This window comes from Triticum urartu, chromosome 5 (genome assembly GCF_003073215.2).
Source record: "Triticum urartu cultivar G1812 chromosome 5, Tu2.1, whole genome shotgun sequence".
Lineage (NCBI taxonomy): Eukaryota > Viridiplantae > Streptophyta > Magnoliopsida > Poales > Poaceae > Triticum > Triticum urartu.
This window is the reverse complement of record NC_053026.1, coordinates 510,156,983-510,174,724: the sequence shown is the minus strand read 5'-3', so window position 1 is coordinate 510,174,724 and position 17,742 is coordinate 510,156,983. Positions and strand designations below refer to the sequence as shown.

Sequence of the window (17,742 nt, the reverse complement as noted above, 5' to 3'; positions counted from 1 at the left end):
ATCCAACCCATCACCGTCCAGCAAGCCTACGATGGAATTACTCACGCACGGCGGTGAGCATCATGAAATTGGTGATGGAGGATGGTTAATGATGACGACGGCTACGAATCCCCCTCTCCGGAGCCCCGAACGGACTCCGGATCAGCCCTCCCGAGAGGTTTTAGGGCTTGGTGGCAGCTCCATATCGTAAAACGCGATGATTTCTTCTCTCTAATTTTTTCTCTCCGAAAGCAAATATATAGAGTTGGAGTTGGCGTCGGAGGGTTTCCAGGGAGCCCACGAGGTAGGGGGCGCGCCCCCCCACCCTCGTGAGAAGGGTGTGGGCCCCCTGGTCTTCATCTTTGGCGAGGATTTTTTATTATTTTTTCTAAGATGTTCCGTGGAGTTTCAGGTCATTCCGAGAATATTTGTTTTCTTCACATAAAACAACATCATGGCAATTCTGCTGAAAACAGCATCAGTCCAGGTTAGTTCCATTCAAATCATACAAGTTAGAGTCCAAAACAAGGGAAAAAGTCTTTGGAAAAGTAGATACGACGGAGACGTATCAAGGAGAGAGTAGAGAGAAGGACCATGCATGTGGTTGCTTTTGGTGGGATATAGTGGTGTGAAGTCTGGTTGAAAGGAGAGAGAGAAAAGGAGTACCATGCATGTGGAGAGAGAGAGAGAAAGAGGAGGATCACGTGGTCGCATTTTGTTGGTGAGCGCTGATACGTCTTCAACGTATCTATAATTTTTTATTGTTCCATGCTGTTATATTATCAATCTTGGATGTTTTATAATCATTTTATAGCATTTTTGGTACTAACCTATTGACATAGTGCCAAGTGCCCGTTGCTGTTTTCTGCATGTTTTTTACATCACAGAAAATTAATATCAAACATAGTCCAAACGCCACGAAACTTTACGGAGATTTTTTTTGGACCAGAAGGAACATAATGGGCCCTAGTTGCGCCTGGGGGGTGCTCCGAGGAGAGCACAGGCCCTGGTGGTTTGTGCCCACCTTGGGTGCCCCCCGGACCGCCTCTTTGCTCTATAAATACACCAATATTCCAAAAACCCTAGGGGAGTCGACGAAATGTTGATCCAGCCGCCGCAGAGTCCAGAACCACCAGATCCAATCTAGACACCATCTCGGATGGGGTTCACCACCTCTATTGGTGCCTCTCCGATGATGCGTGAGTAGTTCTTTGTAGACCTTCGGGTCCGTAGTTAGTAGCTAGATGGCTTTCTCTCTCTCGCTGAATTCTCAATACAATGTTCTCTTGGAGATCCATATGATGTAACTCTTTTGCGGTGTGTTTGTTTGGATCGATGAACTTTGAGTTTATGATCAGATCTATCTTTTTATATCCATGAAATTTATTTGAGTTTCTTTGATCTCTTATATGCATGATTGCTTATAGCCTCATATTTCTTCTCCGATATTTAGGTTTTGTTTGGCCAACTTTATCTATTTATCTTGTAATGGGAAGAGGTGCTTTGTAGTGGGTTCGATCTTACAGTGCTTGATCCCAGTGACAGAAGAGGAATCGACACGTATGTATCATTGCTACTAAGGATAAAACGATGGGGTCTATCTCTACATAGATAGGTCTTGTCTACATCATGTCATCGTTCTTATTGCATTACTCTGTTTCTCCATGAACTTAATACACTAGATGCATGCTGGATAGCGGTCAATGTGTGGAGAAATAGTAGTAGATGCAGGCAGGAGTCGGTCTACTAATCTTGGACGTGATGCCTATATAATGATCATTGCGTGGATATCGTCATGATTATTTGAAGTTCTATCAATTTCCCAACAGTAATTTGTTCACCCACCGTTTGCTATTTTTCTCGAGAGAAGCCACTAGTGAAACCTACCGCCCCCGGGTCTCTTTCTCATATATTTGCCTTTACGATCTACTTTTACTTTGCATTTATTTTCAGATGTATTAAAGCAAAAATACAAAAATACCTTGCTGAAATTTATTATTATTTATTTTATTTGGCGTTCGATCTATCAATCTACTACAATTTTATCTCACGTCCGTTGGCCCATCTGGGGCGCCGCTACTCGAAAGAGATTGACAATCCCTTTTACACATCGGGTTGCGAGAATTTGTTATCTATGTGCAGGGGCTGTTTACGTTGTGTTGCTTGGTTCTCCTACTGGTTCGATAACCTTGGTTTCATATCTGAGGGAAATACCTACCGCTGTTGTGCTGCATCATCCCTTCCTCTTTGGGGAAATACCGACGTAGCTCCAAGCGACATCAAGCGCTGCTATACACACAATCCTGTTCAGCCAATGTTCGCACGATGTAGCAAATCCAACCATCTATGCGTATAACAAAGCAAAGTTTGCCCATCAGATTGTCCGTCGTCTCAACGTCAGGCATTTAGTATCGTGCGTCCAGTAGTTCCGTTTGCTGGTCAAGTGCATGTCCGGACATTCCCAAAGAAGCCACAAGTTTGCTTCCGGTTTTGCGTGACAAAGGATATATAGACCGCTCCACAGACCGATAGAGATCCTCATTAAATGAAAAAAGTGGCCAAGACACCACAATCCAAACAAATATTGGAGCTTTGAGGGTCTCCAAAGATGCCCAAGCGCACACTACCCTTCTATTATTGTAGACCCCATCATCTCTATTCACGACACCTCTGACCTTTATGTTAGGCTCTAAGGCATCTTCAGATGCATTGGTGCTAAAGTGGGGTGCTAAGTGCATTACAATGATTAACAACTAATGAAGGTGATGAAGAGTTCACCTTAAAGGGTTACATAGATGCGAGCTATCACACTGATCCGGGTGAGTCAATGTCTCATTCCGGATACATATTTATTTTGAATGGTGGAGCAGTCAGCTAGAGTAGCTCCAAGCAGAGCGTTGTAGCAGCATCAACAACTGAAGCGGAATATACAACTTCTTCAAAAGTGGCGCGGGAAGGAGTTTGGATGAAGGAGTTCATATCTGAACTAGGTGTGGTTCCTAGTGCATCAGAACCCATGACTATCTATTGTGACAACACCGGTGCCATTGCCATTGCCAAGGAGCCAGGGTTTCACAAGAAAGCTAAGCATATCAAACGCCACTTTAACTCCAACCATGAGTACATCAAGGAAGGAAACGTAGAGATTTTTAAAGTTCATATGGATCTGAATGTCGCAAACCTGTTGACTAAGCCTCTTCCATGAGCAAACATTATCGGCACCAGAATTCCATGCGAGTTAGATTCATAACAATGTAAACTAGATTATTGACTCTAGTACTGCAAGTGGGAGACTGTTGGGAATATGCCCTAGAGGCAATAATACGGTTCTTATTATCATATTTTCTTGTTCTTGATAAGTGTTTATTCTCCATGCTATAATTGTATTAACCAGAAACTCAAATACATGTGTGGATACGTAAACAAACATTGTGTCCCAAGTGAGCCTCTACTTGACTAGCTCGTCAATTAAAGATGGTTAAGGTTCACTAACAATAGACATGAGTTGTCATTTAATAATAAGATGACATCATTAGAAGAATGATGTGATGGACATACCAAATCATAAGCTTACCATCTGATCGTGTAACTTACTTTAATTTGCTATAGCTTTCTTAATGTCAAGTGTCTCTTCCTTAGACGATCAAATCATGTCACTCCCTAATACTGGAAGAATGCTTTGTGCGCATCAAATGTCACTTCGTAATTGGGAGATCATAAATGTGTTTCTCTAGTATCTTGGAAGGTACTAGTTGGGTTGCATGTATTAAGACTAGGATTTTCACTCCATGTCACAGAGAAATAACTCAAGGCCCTCTTAGTAATACAACATCCTAAGTAGCTTGCAAGCATGTGAAAAATGTGTTTGGTCACGGGGATATTGTATTACAAAACAAATAAAGAGAACTTGCCGGTAAAGAGATTGGACTAGATATGGTGATGCCGATGATCGAATCTCGGGAAAATAAAATATTGTGAGGCAAAGGGAATGGAATACGGGATTGCTTCAATCCTCGACATTGTGGTTCAAAACGATAAAGATCTTTGTTGAATATGTGGACTCACTATGGGCATTCAGGCCTCGCTATTGATTATTGATCGGGGAGCTGTCTCGGTCATGTTCGCATGTTCTCTAACCCGTAGGGTCACACACTTAACGTTCGGTAACGCTACAGTAGTAATGGGATTCTCATAATGGTGAGACCGAAGATAGTTCAGAGTCCTGGATGGGTACCGGGACATCATCAGGAGCTTCAGAATAGTTCGGAGATAAAGTTTCATATAAGGAAAGTGGATGTCAGGGTCCCAAAAAGGTTAGGGAATTTTTCGGTATCGTATCAAAGTTTCGTAGAAATGTTCTTGGGGCCCACCTACCTCAAAGGGTCCACATGGACCCAAGGGGGTGGCGCACTAGCCCTACATGGGCCAGGCACCACATCCCCACTTGGCCCATGAACCATAGGGGACACCCTAGCCCCAAAATAAGGAAAGGGGGAGACTTGGAGGCCAAGCCCCTCCCCATTGGGCGACAATCCTAGAGATTGGAGGGCAAGCCTCCCAGTCTCCCACACCTATATAAAGGGAGGGAGGCGCAGCGGGCAGCGGCCATCCCAAAACTCTAGGTGGCCCCCCTCCTGCTACTCCTCCCAGCTCTCCGCAAAAGATTGGCGAAGCCCTGCGAGAGTTCGACTGTAACTCCATCACCACACCGTCGTGCTGCTGTCCTAGATCCCATCTACCTCTACCTCTTGCTTGCCGGGTCAAGAAGAAGCGGAGACATCACCGAGCCGTATGTGTGCATATCTCGGAGGTGCCGTTTGTGCGGTGCTTGATTGCATTAGATCACGAAGAAAGTACGACTACATCAACCACGTTCGTTAGAACATTTTCGCTCTCGGTCTACAAGGGTGTTCAGACATTCTCCCGCTCGTTGGTAGCATCTAGTAGATTAGATCTTGGGTGAATTCGTTATATCGTAGGAAAAAATTGTTTTTCATGCAACGAATCCCTACAGATACAATAATTGTGTTTGTAACTTAATAACAATAAGTATGGCATAGAAACCATGTACCATCTAATAAATGCCTATGGCAGTGTACCCGTTTGTGCAATGATCTAGCATAGTAAAGCTATTAAAAATAGACGAACCATGGAAATATCATCCTAGCTGTCTTACCATGGAAATAGACGATCATGCAAGATGACAATGTCGACCCGTGAGCGTTGTTGCACGATGCGGAGGGCCAGCTCCTCCTCGTCGACCACGTCTGCCTCAAGGACGAACACACACTAGTCATCGGTTCCCGCATCTCTGCCATGTCGGCGTTCAACATTGGGATGGAGAGGGGAGAGGAACAGATGAGGAGTGGAGGGAAAGCGCCAGAGAGTGAAGTGTTTTTTAGGTTTGCTCCATATGGGGTTCTTAGTGGGAATGAAGTGAGGTCTATGTGGGTCATGCTAGGCCGGATGTGACATTACGGATGTGCCCGGGTGCGTCCGGTCCTCCTGGTACCCGTCCCAGATATGTGTTGGCTTTGAGGGGTGCCTATTAGCCCGAACTTCCACGCTCGATTTTGGGAGCTCGATTGGGTTACGTTTTGACAGACATATAGGTGGGTTTGATGTGTTTGATATTATTTTTTCGGGGTGATGTGTTTGATTTTCTTCGTCATAAAATATTTGAGTGAGATTCATGGAGTGTCGGCACGATAGACACTCGAGTTCGGTACCAGTAATTGAGGAATGACAATGATAAGCAATCTAGGGTCCATTTCTCACAAAAGTAGAAACCGAGAACTTCAAACTGCCTACTACAACCTTCAAAAAAAAACTGCCTACTCTGTTCGTTCCCAAATTGGGAAGAACACAACGCAACTATCGACAACTTTACACTGCGTGCTGAATTAGTCAAACAAATAGCTCCATAACGGCGTCGGTGTCTCGACGCCGGTCTGCTCGGCGTCCTCCCGCCTCGCTCTGTCGTCCGGCGGCGCCATGAGCATCCCCTGCGCCAAGCTCTCGTAGTACGACCCAGCGTCCATGCCGCCAAACCACTGCTCCTCGTCGAGCTCCAGCAAGTCGACGGACGACATGTAAAACAGAGAGTTGCTCGGGCTGGCGGCCGCCTCCACCGTTGGACACGCGACTGGAAGAATAATCTGCTGCTGCTGGAACGCGACGACGGCAACGGCGACGGCAAGCTTGATCTCCCGCGCGCTGCCGAAGCCGAACGATCCGGCCGCAAGCACGGGCAGCATCCGCCATGCGGAGTCGGCGAAGTTGAGGCAGGCGGCGCGGCCGGAGAGCGCGAGCACCGCGGCGTCGTGCGCGCGCGCCGCCATCTCGGCGGTGGTGAAGGTGCCGAGCCAGAGCCTGGAGCCCTTCACCCCGGGCACGCGCACCTCGCACACCCACTGCCCGACCCGGCCACGGCGCCGCACGCCCCGGTACAGCGGGTGGCGCGTCTCGTGGAACTTGGTCCGCCCCGCCGGCCGCTTCGGCGGCTCCGACGACACCGTCCTGTGACCCTGCTCATGCTGGCCGGACTTGGAGGCAGCGTCGGCGACGTCCATCTGAGTCGAGAGCTAGTGGAGATGGTTGAGCACGTTGAGCGATGGTGTTTTTACTGAGAGAATGGGAGTGCGGCGGGGCAAGCATATATAGGCGAGAGCGCGGCGGCTACCCGGCGCGTCACTCGGGTGGAAATGCACTCACGCTGACACACGCGAGCGAGCAGTCAGCACTGGCCACTTCTTTTTCTATTTTTAGCAAACGTCCTTTCTTTTATTTTATCTTTTAGGGACCTCTCATTTCTATTTTTAGCAAACGTCCTCCCCCAGGCAAAGGTCGTTTTCTGAAGGACAGTCAGCACTGGCCACTGAAATATCTCACTCATTCTTGCCGTGTTGTCACCATGGTCGCCACAAGAAGAGGATGAAATATCCTGGCATCAACCACACTTGGCCATAGGATTTTTTGAAGGAGGCCCAGAGAGCCACCTGCTTCCTCACACTCAGCGGCGTCCACTGGGTGAGCGATGGATGATCTTGACGTAGATAGGCAGCTTTACTTGGACCATATATTATATCGTGCAATCAAAGTTGTGCCTGCTTGCCTCTTATGGTCACGAAAACGACACGCCAACTGCCACCACTATTCGCTGGAAGAAACTGGAAACCTGTACCGTGTCCACATGTCCACTAGTAGTGACTTGTCATCTTATAATTTCTACTCTTATAAAAAACGAGTTGATGATAATGATGTGTCTGCCATCTTACAAAATATACCCTTCGATCTATATCTGACGGACAGAAAGCAATCTATGATAAGAGCAATTCCAATGAGGCGACCCATTTCGTCCGCCCACGTCTGTTTGGGTCGACGCGGACAAAAGTGGCGGCCCAACGCGCCAACCCAAACGGACGCGCGTCCGTTTTTCGTCCGCGGGCGACCCATTCCAGGCCCATTTTTAAGCCGGATTTGCGTCGGCGCGGACACGAGACGGACGCGCGCGCGCGCCTACTCCTCTCCCCGGGCCCGCCTGTCGGTGCCAGCCACAACCATTTCCCCCCATTTTCCCAAAAACGCTCCCGCCAGAGCGCCCCTCCCCCCGCCCCCAAACCAGCGATGAAGGACGCCATCGACCTCGACCTCGACCTCGACGCCACCGCCGGCCTCGCCTCCCTCGCCTCGTCCGGCGCCGTCGCCCCCTCCGGGAAAGGCAAGCCTCGTACCCCGCGCAAGACCGCCGCGGCGACCAAGCCGAAGAAGGCGCTGACGCCCGAACAGCGGGTAAGGGAGTCGGCCAAGAGGAAGGGACGGAGGCACGCCGCGGACGCGAGGGATGAGGCCGCTGCGCAGGCCGCCGCCGCCGCCGCGCAGCAGGAGTTCACCAACGCCCGCGTCGCCGCTGTAACGAGGGAGGCGCTTTACATGCTTGGGGTAAACCCTAGCAAGCACCAGCTCGTCCAAACCGCCGTCGCCGCGGCCAGCACCGGCTCGTCGGCATTTCCTCGGATGGTGATGCCCGACTCACCCCGCGCATCGGCTTGCAACCCGGTCCCCGGCTTCCACGTCTACCCGCAGGCCTCCCGCCTCTCCGGGGAGTGCTCATCCGACGTGAGCGTGGTCGCGCCTTCCACACCCGCGCCCGCGCCCATCGACCTCAACGCCGCCCCGGTGGTCGGTGGCTCGTCGTCCGGCGGCGCGAGGAAACGCGCGCGACAGACGCCGGCCGGCGGTCTCCCGGACGCTCGCAACCTGTTCGAGGAAATGCCGTCCGCCGTCGACGAGGACTACATGCAACACCTCATCTTCGAGGGTGGTGCCCCGGGCGCTAGCTACGATCCTGAGAAGACGCAAAGCTAGGACGGCCGCGGGGCGTTCACGCCGGCCGCTGGCTATGATCCCTATCAGGCGGCCTTCATGCGTGATCAGGTCGGCATCGACCTGGACGGCTTCCCCCTCGACCACGAGTTCCCGGACGACTATGGGATAGAGCAAGAGGACGAGTGCGACATCGAAGTGGAGCCTTTGTTCAAGGACGAGCTCGCCAACCAAGCCGCCGGGCCGAAGCCGAAGCGCAAGAGCAAACGCATGAAGGCGTAAACAGCTGCCGAGGACAAGCTTCTATGCGAGTGTTGGCGAGACATTGGACAAGACCCAAAGACGGGCGCCGAGCAAAAGCATTCAACCTTTTGGACTCGTGTGCACCGCGAGTTTCATGAGCGCAAGAAGTTTCCACCCTACCAATTTGTGAGCACGCGCGGGTGTGTCTCTATTTCCAAGCGGTGGAGGGTAATCCAACAAGAGTGCAACAAGTTTTATGTCACCCTTGAGAGCGTCAAGGCCCGCCCCATGAGCGGCATCGGCGTGCAAGACATGGTATGATAGCAAGCAAGTCGGCCTCTTTTGTGCCATCAAGATCATTTTTTTACGTCTTCATTTGCTATCACTTGCCCATATGCTTGCATGGAAACATTTTGTAGGCATTTCAAGCTTTGGAGGCATTCAAGGTTCAACACAATGGCAAGTGCTTCAACCTCTCCCATTGCTATCGTGTCATCAAGGACGAAGAGAAGTTCAAGTCACAATATGCCGCGCTCAAGTCACATGGGGGGAAGGGCGCCGTGGAGGATGTTGGGGAGGGCGAGCCGGCACGGCCGCGGGGGAAGACCAACTCCAAGAAGGAGGACAAGCGAGATGCGGCCACCAACGCCTTGATCGCAAGCGTGGACGACATGATGAATAAAAAGGACTCAAGGGAGGAGGAGCGCCGGCGTTTCAAAGAAGAGCAAATGAGCGCTTTCATGGAGATCTAAAGGAGGAGGCTTGACCTTGACGCCGAGAAGCAAGCCAAGATATTCGAGCTCGAGGACGAGAAGCAAGCAAAGATGCTAGAGATTGAGGCCGCCAACGCCAAGACAAAGGCGAAAGAAATGGCTCTTGCAAGCATGATGGCCGGGGTGGAAATCATGAAGGTGGATCTCAACGCCTTGTCGCCAAGGAAAAGGCCGTGGTTCGAGAAGATGTAGGCCGACATGCTCAAGTTCCAGGACGACTGATCTATGGCGTCGAGGACCATCTTTTTATATGCCGGCAGGTGTGCGGGCATGACCACGGGAGCCGCGGTGGCGTGGTCGAACTCCAAGTCCCACCATTTTTTGCGTGTTGGCATGTGTGCCGGCCGGCTGGCGAGCGAGTGCGCCAGCAGGAACTGTGGTATTTTCTGAAGCCGGCATTGTATGCCAGTGCTGGCATGAGACATGGCCGCTGGCATGATCGGTCGAGGGCCTTTTTTAATTCAAAAGTTAAATGCGGACATAAAATGGGTCGGCGTGTTGGGCGCATTGCCGACCTAAATGCAAAACTGAGCGGACGTCGGACGGACGGCCGATCCAAACAGACAAATGCGTCGTCCGTTTGGGTCGCCTCATTGAAGTTGCTCTAAGTTTGCAAAAGGATACCCGCACATCTCTCAACATTAGCAGATAAAGTCATCTTTTGTTTATCTTTATTTTTTTCACAACTTTATTGTTGAACAATTATAAAAAAAAGCCTCTGAAACAATTTGACATAATGGCCGCTGCCGACATCACCCATCCCCATTCCTCCTCTAGACCATTACCAGACCCATGCCCAATTAATAATCGGGTTCTTTCTAAACCCACGACCCTACCCATGGGTATGGAATTAGACCCACGCCCGTACCCATCGAGCAGCCCGAACCCATCGGGCGTAATATATTTTTTATTATTTAATTTATCCTCCCTCCCTGCTGGTGCTAGGCACTTCCTATCCGAGGATACGGTCATGCTTCATCTTCTGTTCTCTTATATAGGCAGTGCTCCGCTTCATGTGCGCTCGCTAGGCGAGGTGGTACTAATGCAGCCGGCAAGCTGCGTCTTTTGCTTGCTACGTGCATGCAGCGCAGCACATGGGCTGGCTTTGGAGGCCCAACAAGCTGAACTTGTTGCTCCGTTGATTCTACTGAGCTTAGCTTTCTGTTGTTCAATATGTAGGGCAGCTTATGATTCTTGGAGACATGCCCTTCTAGACTGTAGCATGGCTAAGAGTGTGTGGGCACTCAGAGATGACGATTCAGGTGTGGCCCTGTATGGAGATGAGACACTGGATGCTAAGCTGTGGCTGTTCGGTTTATTTAGCACACTCAGCAGTGACAAAGTCGTGGAGGTTTTGGTTACACTGTGGTCCATATGGTACGCACGACGGCGGGCTATACATGAAAATGAGTTCCAGAGTCCTCTCTCAACACATCTTTTTATAAACAGGTATCTTGATGAACTAAAGGGCCATGACTCCATGTCACCAAAGCATGGCCCGACGAGCAAACCAGCAGCGCCAAAGTGGATTCCCCCAGTTCCTGGAAACATCAAACTCAATGTGAATGCAGCAGTGGCCAAATCCACCAGCAGAGGAGCTGTGGGGGTGGTATGCCGAGATGAGCAGGGAAGCTTTAGAGGGGCTTCCGCTGTTGTTTTTGAGGGGCTGACGGAGCCTGAAACTTTAGAAGCTTTGGCTTGTAGGGAGGCCTTGGCTTTGGAACATGATTTGCTCAAAGACCACCCTCACCTATTTTCTAGCCAACCCGAATCTTGAGGGCGAGATTCATCTTAAGGGGGTAGGTTTGTAACATCCCAAATTTCCAATTTGGAATGTTATACATTAGATCATCATTGCATATCATATTTTATTTTTGCATTTTGGTTGATCCTAAAAATTCTACGCAACTTAATGACCCACGGAGAGAGTTGGGATTTCGTTATTTTCATATTTGAGTTTTCTCAAATTTTGAGAATAGGATCATTTGATTTTATTTATTTTATCATCAATTATTTTTATTACAAAAATATGAGAGAGGGAATAAAATGACTTTCCCAAAATAAATAAATATTGAGGATTTAATAATAAAATCAAATAAGTTTTTATTTCGGAGTTTTTCGGTGTTTTATTTGAATTTAGGAAAAATGTGCGTTTTTCAAAATTGCATATAGGTCCCAAATAAATGTTCACCTTGTGCGGCTTGATTTTAGAAGCCCGTGAAAATTTATTTCGGAATTTTTGGAGTCCGTTTATTATTTTCTTTTTATTTTTCTTCTGCGCGTAATATTAAAAAAACGAACCGACCTAGGGCCGTGTCCGACTAGGACTCCCGGCCCATTAGGCTATTTAAGCCGGGGGGAGGCCCAGCCAGAGCTAACCCTAGCCCGAGCCTCCCCCAGCCGTCGCCGCCGCCGCCGCACGCTCGCCGAGGTTCGCCGCCGCCTCGAAATCCGTGCCGTTTTTTTATTTTTTTTTCGAAAAACCGTTCAGTTTTTCCGTCGGTTTTTTTTAGATTCAATTTTTTTTAAATAGATAGGTTTTTCCGGTTTATTTAAATAGTGAGCATTCGTCCGTTCGTTCGTTCTAGCGAACGTTCGTCGTTTTTCTTTTTCTCAGATTAAATCCGCGATTTTTCTGATCGCGATTCCTGATCCGATTTTCATTTTAGTATAACTTTTCGCTCGTTTATCGGAATCAGGTGATTCAAGCGCATAGAGTTTCGTCTCGAAACCCTCTATCCGTTTAACCAACTTAAACAAGATTTTGCTACTGTAAAATTTGCTCTAGATCTAGATTAGTAGAACAAAGTTGTTTTCTTTCGCCGTTTGACTTTCGTTGCTTCGTTCGATTTGATTCTTTTTTGCCAACCGGAGTTCTTAAGTTGAACCTTCTGGTTAGTTCTCTTATTTGAGTTTTACCCGTGCATTAGATGAGTACTTATTGTATGCTTGTTTATTTGTCTGCGATAGAATACCCGGAGTGCGCCGCTTGTTACTTCGAATCGCTAGGTTTTCCGGATCATCAGCAAGGCAAGTAACACTTTGATCGTACCTTTCGTACTACCCAGTTTTATTACATTAGATCAATCCTCACACATTGCATGGTTAGGATCTAATTAAATTGTGGGATGGGAAGTAGTTGAGGTAGTACCTATTACCTGTTTATTATCAAACCTTTGGGAGTTACTTCTACGTTTGCTTATTATGCCATGCTATGCTAGTAGACGTGGATTGGGTGAGTGATATCCATGACAGATGTGAGTTTTGTTAATTAATGGTTTATCTAAGGTGGCAACTTAAACACACATCTGGGTGGATTGAGGCACCTGGATATTCCAGGACTTGCATGTTTTCTTTTGGACCGCCACCCAGGCTCAAAGGGATCATGAGACTATTCATACTAGAAACTTCCGTGTGCAGCCACAAGCTATTATGGGCTCTAGCATAGTTGACTAAGTTGTGCGAACTCTTACAGTGGTAGACTAGCAGATGTAGGGGATGTAGGTGGTACAGTCTACCCGATCATAAGGTGCTAGCGCTTCTGAAAGACTATGTCTCGGTCATCCGTCTTCTCAAACACCATGTAGTGCGAGAAACCAAACGGAGGCGATCGAGTCTTGTGGAGAAAAGTGCGCAAACCTCTGCAGAGTGTAATAAACTAATCATGGTTAGCCGTGTCCCCGGTTATGGACATCTTGAGTATCTAGTACCTGAATTATCATGTGAATCTCAACATGTTACTCTAAATTAATTTTGTTGGGTTATGTTTAATGATGATGCTAAATTGGGATTGAGAATACTGTCAACCATTCTCAATGTTTAACAACTACCATGATAGATAAATAAATTTTATTCCTTTGTAGTAGGGAAAAATTGGCTTTACGCAAAACTGTAACCATAGAGCTTTCCACCAGCCAAATATGCATATAGTATAGCTGTTTCATTCCATTACTCTCTATGTGTTACCTTGCCAGCATATTCCATGTGCTGACCCGTTTTGGGCTGCAACGTTAATGTTGCAGACTTTCCAGACGACGATTAAGGAGCTTTTAGGTCGTGGTTCTATACTCAGTGATGCCGTTGGAGTTGATGGACTCACTTATCTTCCAAGCCTTCCGCTGTTATCATTATTAGATGGCCTTAAGCCATATTTATTGTAATAAGTTCTCTATTGAGGCTCTCGATGTAATAAGTGTGTGATTGCTACTCTGCTATAAATCCTCCGAGTACTGTGTGGTGTCAGCATTACTGATCCAGGGATGACACCGGAGCACAGAGATCAGATTGTTTGAGGTCTGGTTGCTACAGAGATGGTATCAGAGCACACGCTGACTGTAGGACACGACCACTAAGATAAAAGACCTAGATCACTATCCACTCTCTTCTCTTTTGACTTCTCATCTTTTCTACTCTTTAGGATGGCGGATGCAAGGAACAAGTTCACGCAACCGGATGAAGATACACCCTTTGGACGTCACTAGATACCTGAACATAGAAGTACCAAGCTTCACAGGAACCTATAACGCCACTTTACCTGAAGAAGAGCGCTGGATGATTCAAGTTCAAGTTTTAGGAAGGACGTTCATGCCAGTCACTGAGCCCATAGAGTTTTCTTTTGATACACCAACTTGGAGTCTAGGAAAGAGCATGGCAGCTCACATCGCCATGGGACGCATTGGAGAAGTCTACCGCAAGGATCTCAAGGATACTATCTACCATATTTGTGGGCGCCGAGATGAACACTGGGAGATGATCAGCATCAGGAAGGATAGATCAATTGCAGCTTTTATCCAGGAGCTAAACCAGCACATTCGACGACAGGAGAACCAGATGTGCGCCGACATGATAGATCTGAAGAAGGCTAAGACTAGAATCAAGGAACTGGAGGAAGAACTCAAGGCTACACGTGAAGATTATGAAGAGGAAATTGAAGTATTGGTGGAGAAGAATGACGACCTGATCAAGAAGATTGGAATATTTATGGGAGGCCCTACACCAGTGGATGAAGACGAAGAACCCAAGGAGATTAGCCCGGAAGACTACATCGTCATCGACGGCACCGATTCGGATCCAGATAGTAGCGATGATGACTATGTTGATGAAGCTGGAGCAGATATCATGGAGTCTGCAACCGAAGAGTATTTCTAGTAGACCGCCTCATCAGTAGTAGTAGTCCACCATGTAAATATAGTAGTCCGAGCACTTGTTGCGATAGATAGATCGATTGTATGCCCTTGTTTGATTGAATGAAGTGAATTGTTTGCTTTTGCCTCATGTGCATATGGGTAGTATTTTCTCTTTAGACCCCCTCTATTCTTACATCTCATCTTTTCTAAACCCCTCAGATGCCTCCGAGACGTGACCCCGGATTTGCCTTTCCACCGGAGCTCACCCAGTTGATTCAGCAGCAGAACACATTGATGCAGTTGCTACTTCAGAATCAGAATCAGGGGAACAACAACAACAACCCACCACCACCACCTGTTGACCACTTAGCCCGTTTTCTTAGGCTGAACCCGCCGGTGTTTTCCAGTAGCACCGAGCCGATAGTAGCAGATGATTGGCTCCGCAAGACAGCTAGGGAGTTGACCACAGCAGGATGCACAGATGCAGAGAAGGTGAAGTTTGCCGCACATCAGTTAGAAGGACCTGCAGCATCCTGGTGGGAGAATTTCACAGCCACTTTCCCAGTCGACACTGTCACATGGGACCAGTTTCAGCAGGCTTTTCGTACTGCACATGTTTCAGCAGGAGCTATGGCCATGAAGAAGTGTGAGTTTTGCAACTTGCGCCAAGGAGGACGGACAGTTGGCCAGTATGTGGAGGACTTTAGTAAGTTAGCACGTTATGCCCCAGATGACATCGCTACGGATGCAGCAAAGCAGGAGAAGTTTCTGGAAGGACTGAATGACGAGTTGAGCATGCAGTTGATGGTAGCAACCTTCAACAACTACCAGGAGTTGGTAGATCGTGCTCTTATGATTGAAGGGAAGCAGCAGCAAATTGGGAATCGCAAGAGGAAGTACAGACAAGGGAAGTACACTTCAGGAGCTCAGCAGAAGCCACGTTTTATCCCTAGACCGGGAGGACATTTTCAGCATACCCATGGAGGAGGTAGCTCGCACAATCACAATGGCACCAAGAATGGTAATGGCAATGGAGGAAGCAACGGCCAGAATCGCACCAACCCCTCAACCCCAGCCAAGAAGGACCTGAGCCAAGTCACTTGCTTTAAGTGTCAGAAGACCGGACATTATGCCAATGAATGTCCTGAAGGCCAAAATGGCAATGGAAGTTCTGGGAAGAAGCCGAACCCTTTCAACAGGGGACAGGTGAAGCACGTTAGTGTGGAGGAGGTTGAAGCTCAGCCTGGTGCAGTAATAGGTAAGTTTTTGGTTAAGTCATTTACTGCACTCGTTCTTTTTGATACTGGTGCATCGCATTCATACATATCAAGGGGATTTGTGGATAAGTATAACCTATCAACCCAAGCCCTTAGGTCACCCATGTTAGTAACCTCGCCTGGAGCAGAGTATGTGGCTAGTCTATGGTGTGATCGGTTACCATTAAGGATTGGTAACTATGTTTTTCCCTCAGACCTAATAGTATTGGAATCCCAAGGATTGGATGTGATATTAGGCATGGATTGGTTATCAAAGTATGAAGGGAATATTGAATGTGCTAGTAAGTCAATTTTGCTTACCACCCCAGAAGGGAGAAGGATCAAGTATGTATCCCGACATGTGCCAAAGAGGACTTAAGTGAATTTCCTAACAGGAGTTGTGCAGGAGGAAGTACCAGTGGTAAGGGATTTCCCTGAAGTATTTCCAGAGGAGTTGCCAGGCATGCCACCGGATAGAGATATTGAGTTTTTGATTGAGCTATTGCCAGGCACAGGGCCAATATCAAAGAGACCATATAGGATGCCAGCAAAGGATTTGGTGGAAATTAAGAAGCAGATTAAGGAGTTACTGGATAAGGGATATATCCGTCCAAGTTCTTCACCTTGGGGATCGCCAGTACTACTAGAGGAGAAGAAAGATGGATCGTTAAGGATGGTTGTTGATTATCGAGGATTGAATGAAGTAACGATCAAGAACAAGTACCCACTACCAATGATCAACGATCTGTTTGATCAATTGCAAGGAGCTAAGGTATTTTCCAAGATCGATCTGCGATCAGGGTACCACCAGTTGAAGATTCGAGAACAGGATATTCCTAAGACAGCTTTTACCACCAGGTATGGGCTGTACGAGTATACCGTTATGTCATTTGGTCTGACTAACGCACCTGCCTATTTTATGAACATGATGAACAAAGTGTTTATGGAGTTCTTGGATAAGTTCGTCGTAGTGTTCATTGATGATATCCTGGTTTATTCGAAGAATGAAGAGGAGCATAAGGAGCATTTGCGTTTGGTACTTGGAAAGCTCAGAGAACATCAATTATATGCCAAGTTCAGCAAATGTGAGTTTTGGTTGAAGGAAGTAGAATTTCTCAGACACGTTATATCCAGAGAAGGAATAGCAGTAGATCCCACTAAAGTTGGTACTGTGACCAAGTGGGAAGCCCCGACCACGGTTGGAGAGATCCGGAGTTTTCTTGGACTCGCAGGATACTACCGGAGATTTATTGAGAATTTCTCAAAGATTGCGAAGCCTATGACTGAGTTGTTAAAGAAAGATACCAAGTTCATATGGATGGAGGAATGTGAGGCTAGTTTCCAGGAGTTGAAGAAACGCCTGGTTACCTCACCAGTGTTGATTTTTTCAGACCAGACCAAAGATTATGAGGTGTATTGCGACGCTTCACGTCGAGGACTTGGAGCAGTGCTTATGCAGGAAGGGAGAGTTGTTTCATATGCCTCAAGACAACTGAAGCCTCATGAGTTGAATTATGCCACGCATGATTTGGAGTTAGCAGCCGTAGTGCATGCATTGAAGACTTGGAGACATTTTCTGATTGGAAATCATTGTGAGGTGTACATGGATCATAAGAGTTTGAAGTATATTTTCACACAGAAGGAGTTGAACCTCAGACAAAGGAGATGGTTGGAGCTCATCAAGGATTATTATATGAGATTGCATTATCACCCCGGAAAGGCTAATGTAGTAGCTGACGCATTAAGCCGTAAGAGACATGTCAATACATTAATGACGGGAGAAATACCAAGGGAGCTAGCAGAAAATCTTCGTGAACTATGTTTGGAAATAGTTCCGAGAGGCTATGTAGCAGCATTGGAGATTCAGTCTAAATTGATGGATAAAATCAGAGAAGCTCAAAGGACTGACAAAGAGATTGCCTCCATTAAGGAGAAACTTAGCAAAGGAAAAGCTAAGGGATTTCGTGAGGATGAGCACGATACCCTATGGTTTGAAGACCGCGTTTACGTGCCCAATGACCCGGAGAACAGGAAGTTGAT

General features: G+C 47.4%; 1 protein-coding gene across 1 annotated transcript; it reads right to left on the bottom strand.

Annotated features, from left to right (window-relative positions):
- Positions 1-5,728: 5,728 nt before the first annotated feature.
- LOC125556486 (dehydration-responsive element-binding protein 1B-like) lies at positions 5,729-6,615 on the bottom strand. Its single transcript, XM_048719214.1, has one exon. It carries the CDS (start codon positions 6,549-6,551, stop codon positions 5,883-5,885), a length of 669 nt encoding a protein of 222 aa, XP_048575171.1. The 5' UTR covers positions 6,552-6,615; the 3' UTR covers positions 5,729-5,882.
- Positions 6,616-17,742: the final 11,127 nt, after the last annotated feature.

What these genes read in the sequence shown, in the direction of transcription:
- LOC125556486 (XM_048719214.1), bottom strand. Translation starts at nt 6,551, where the DNA reads ATGGACGTCGCCGACGCTGCCTCCAAGTCCGGCCAGCATGAGCAGGGT.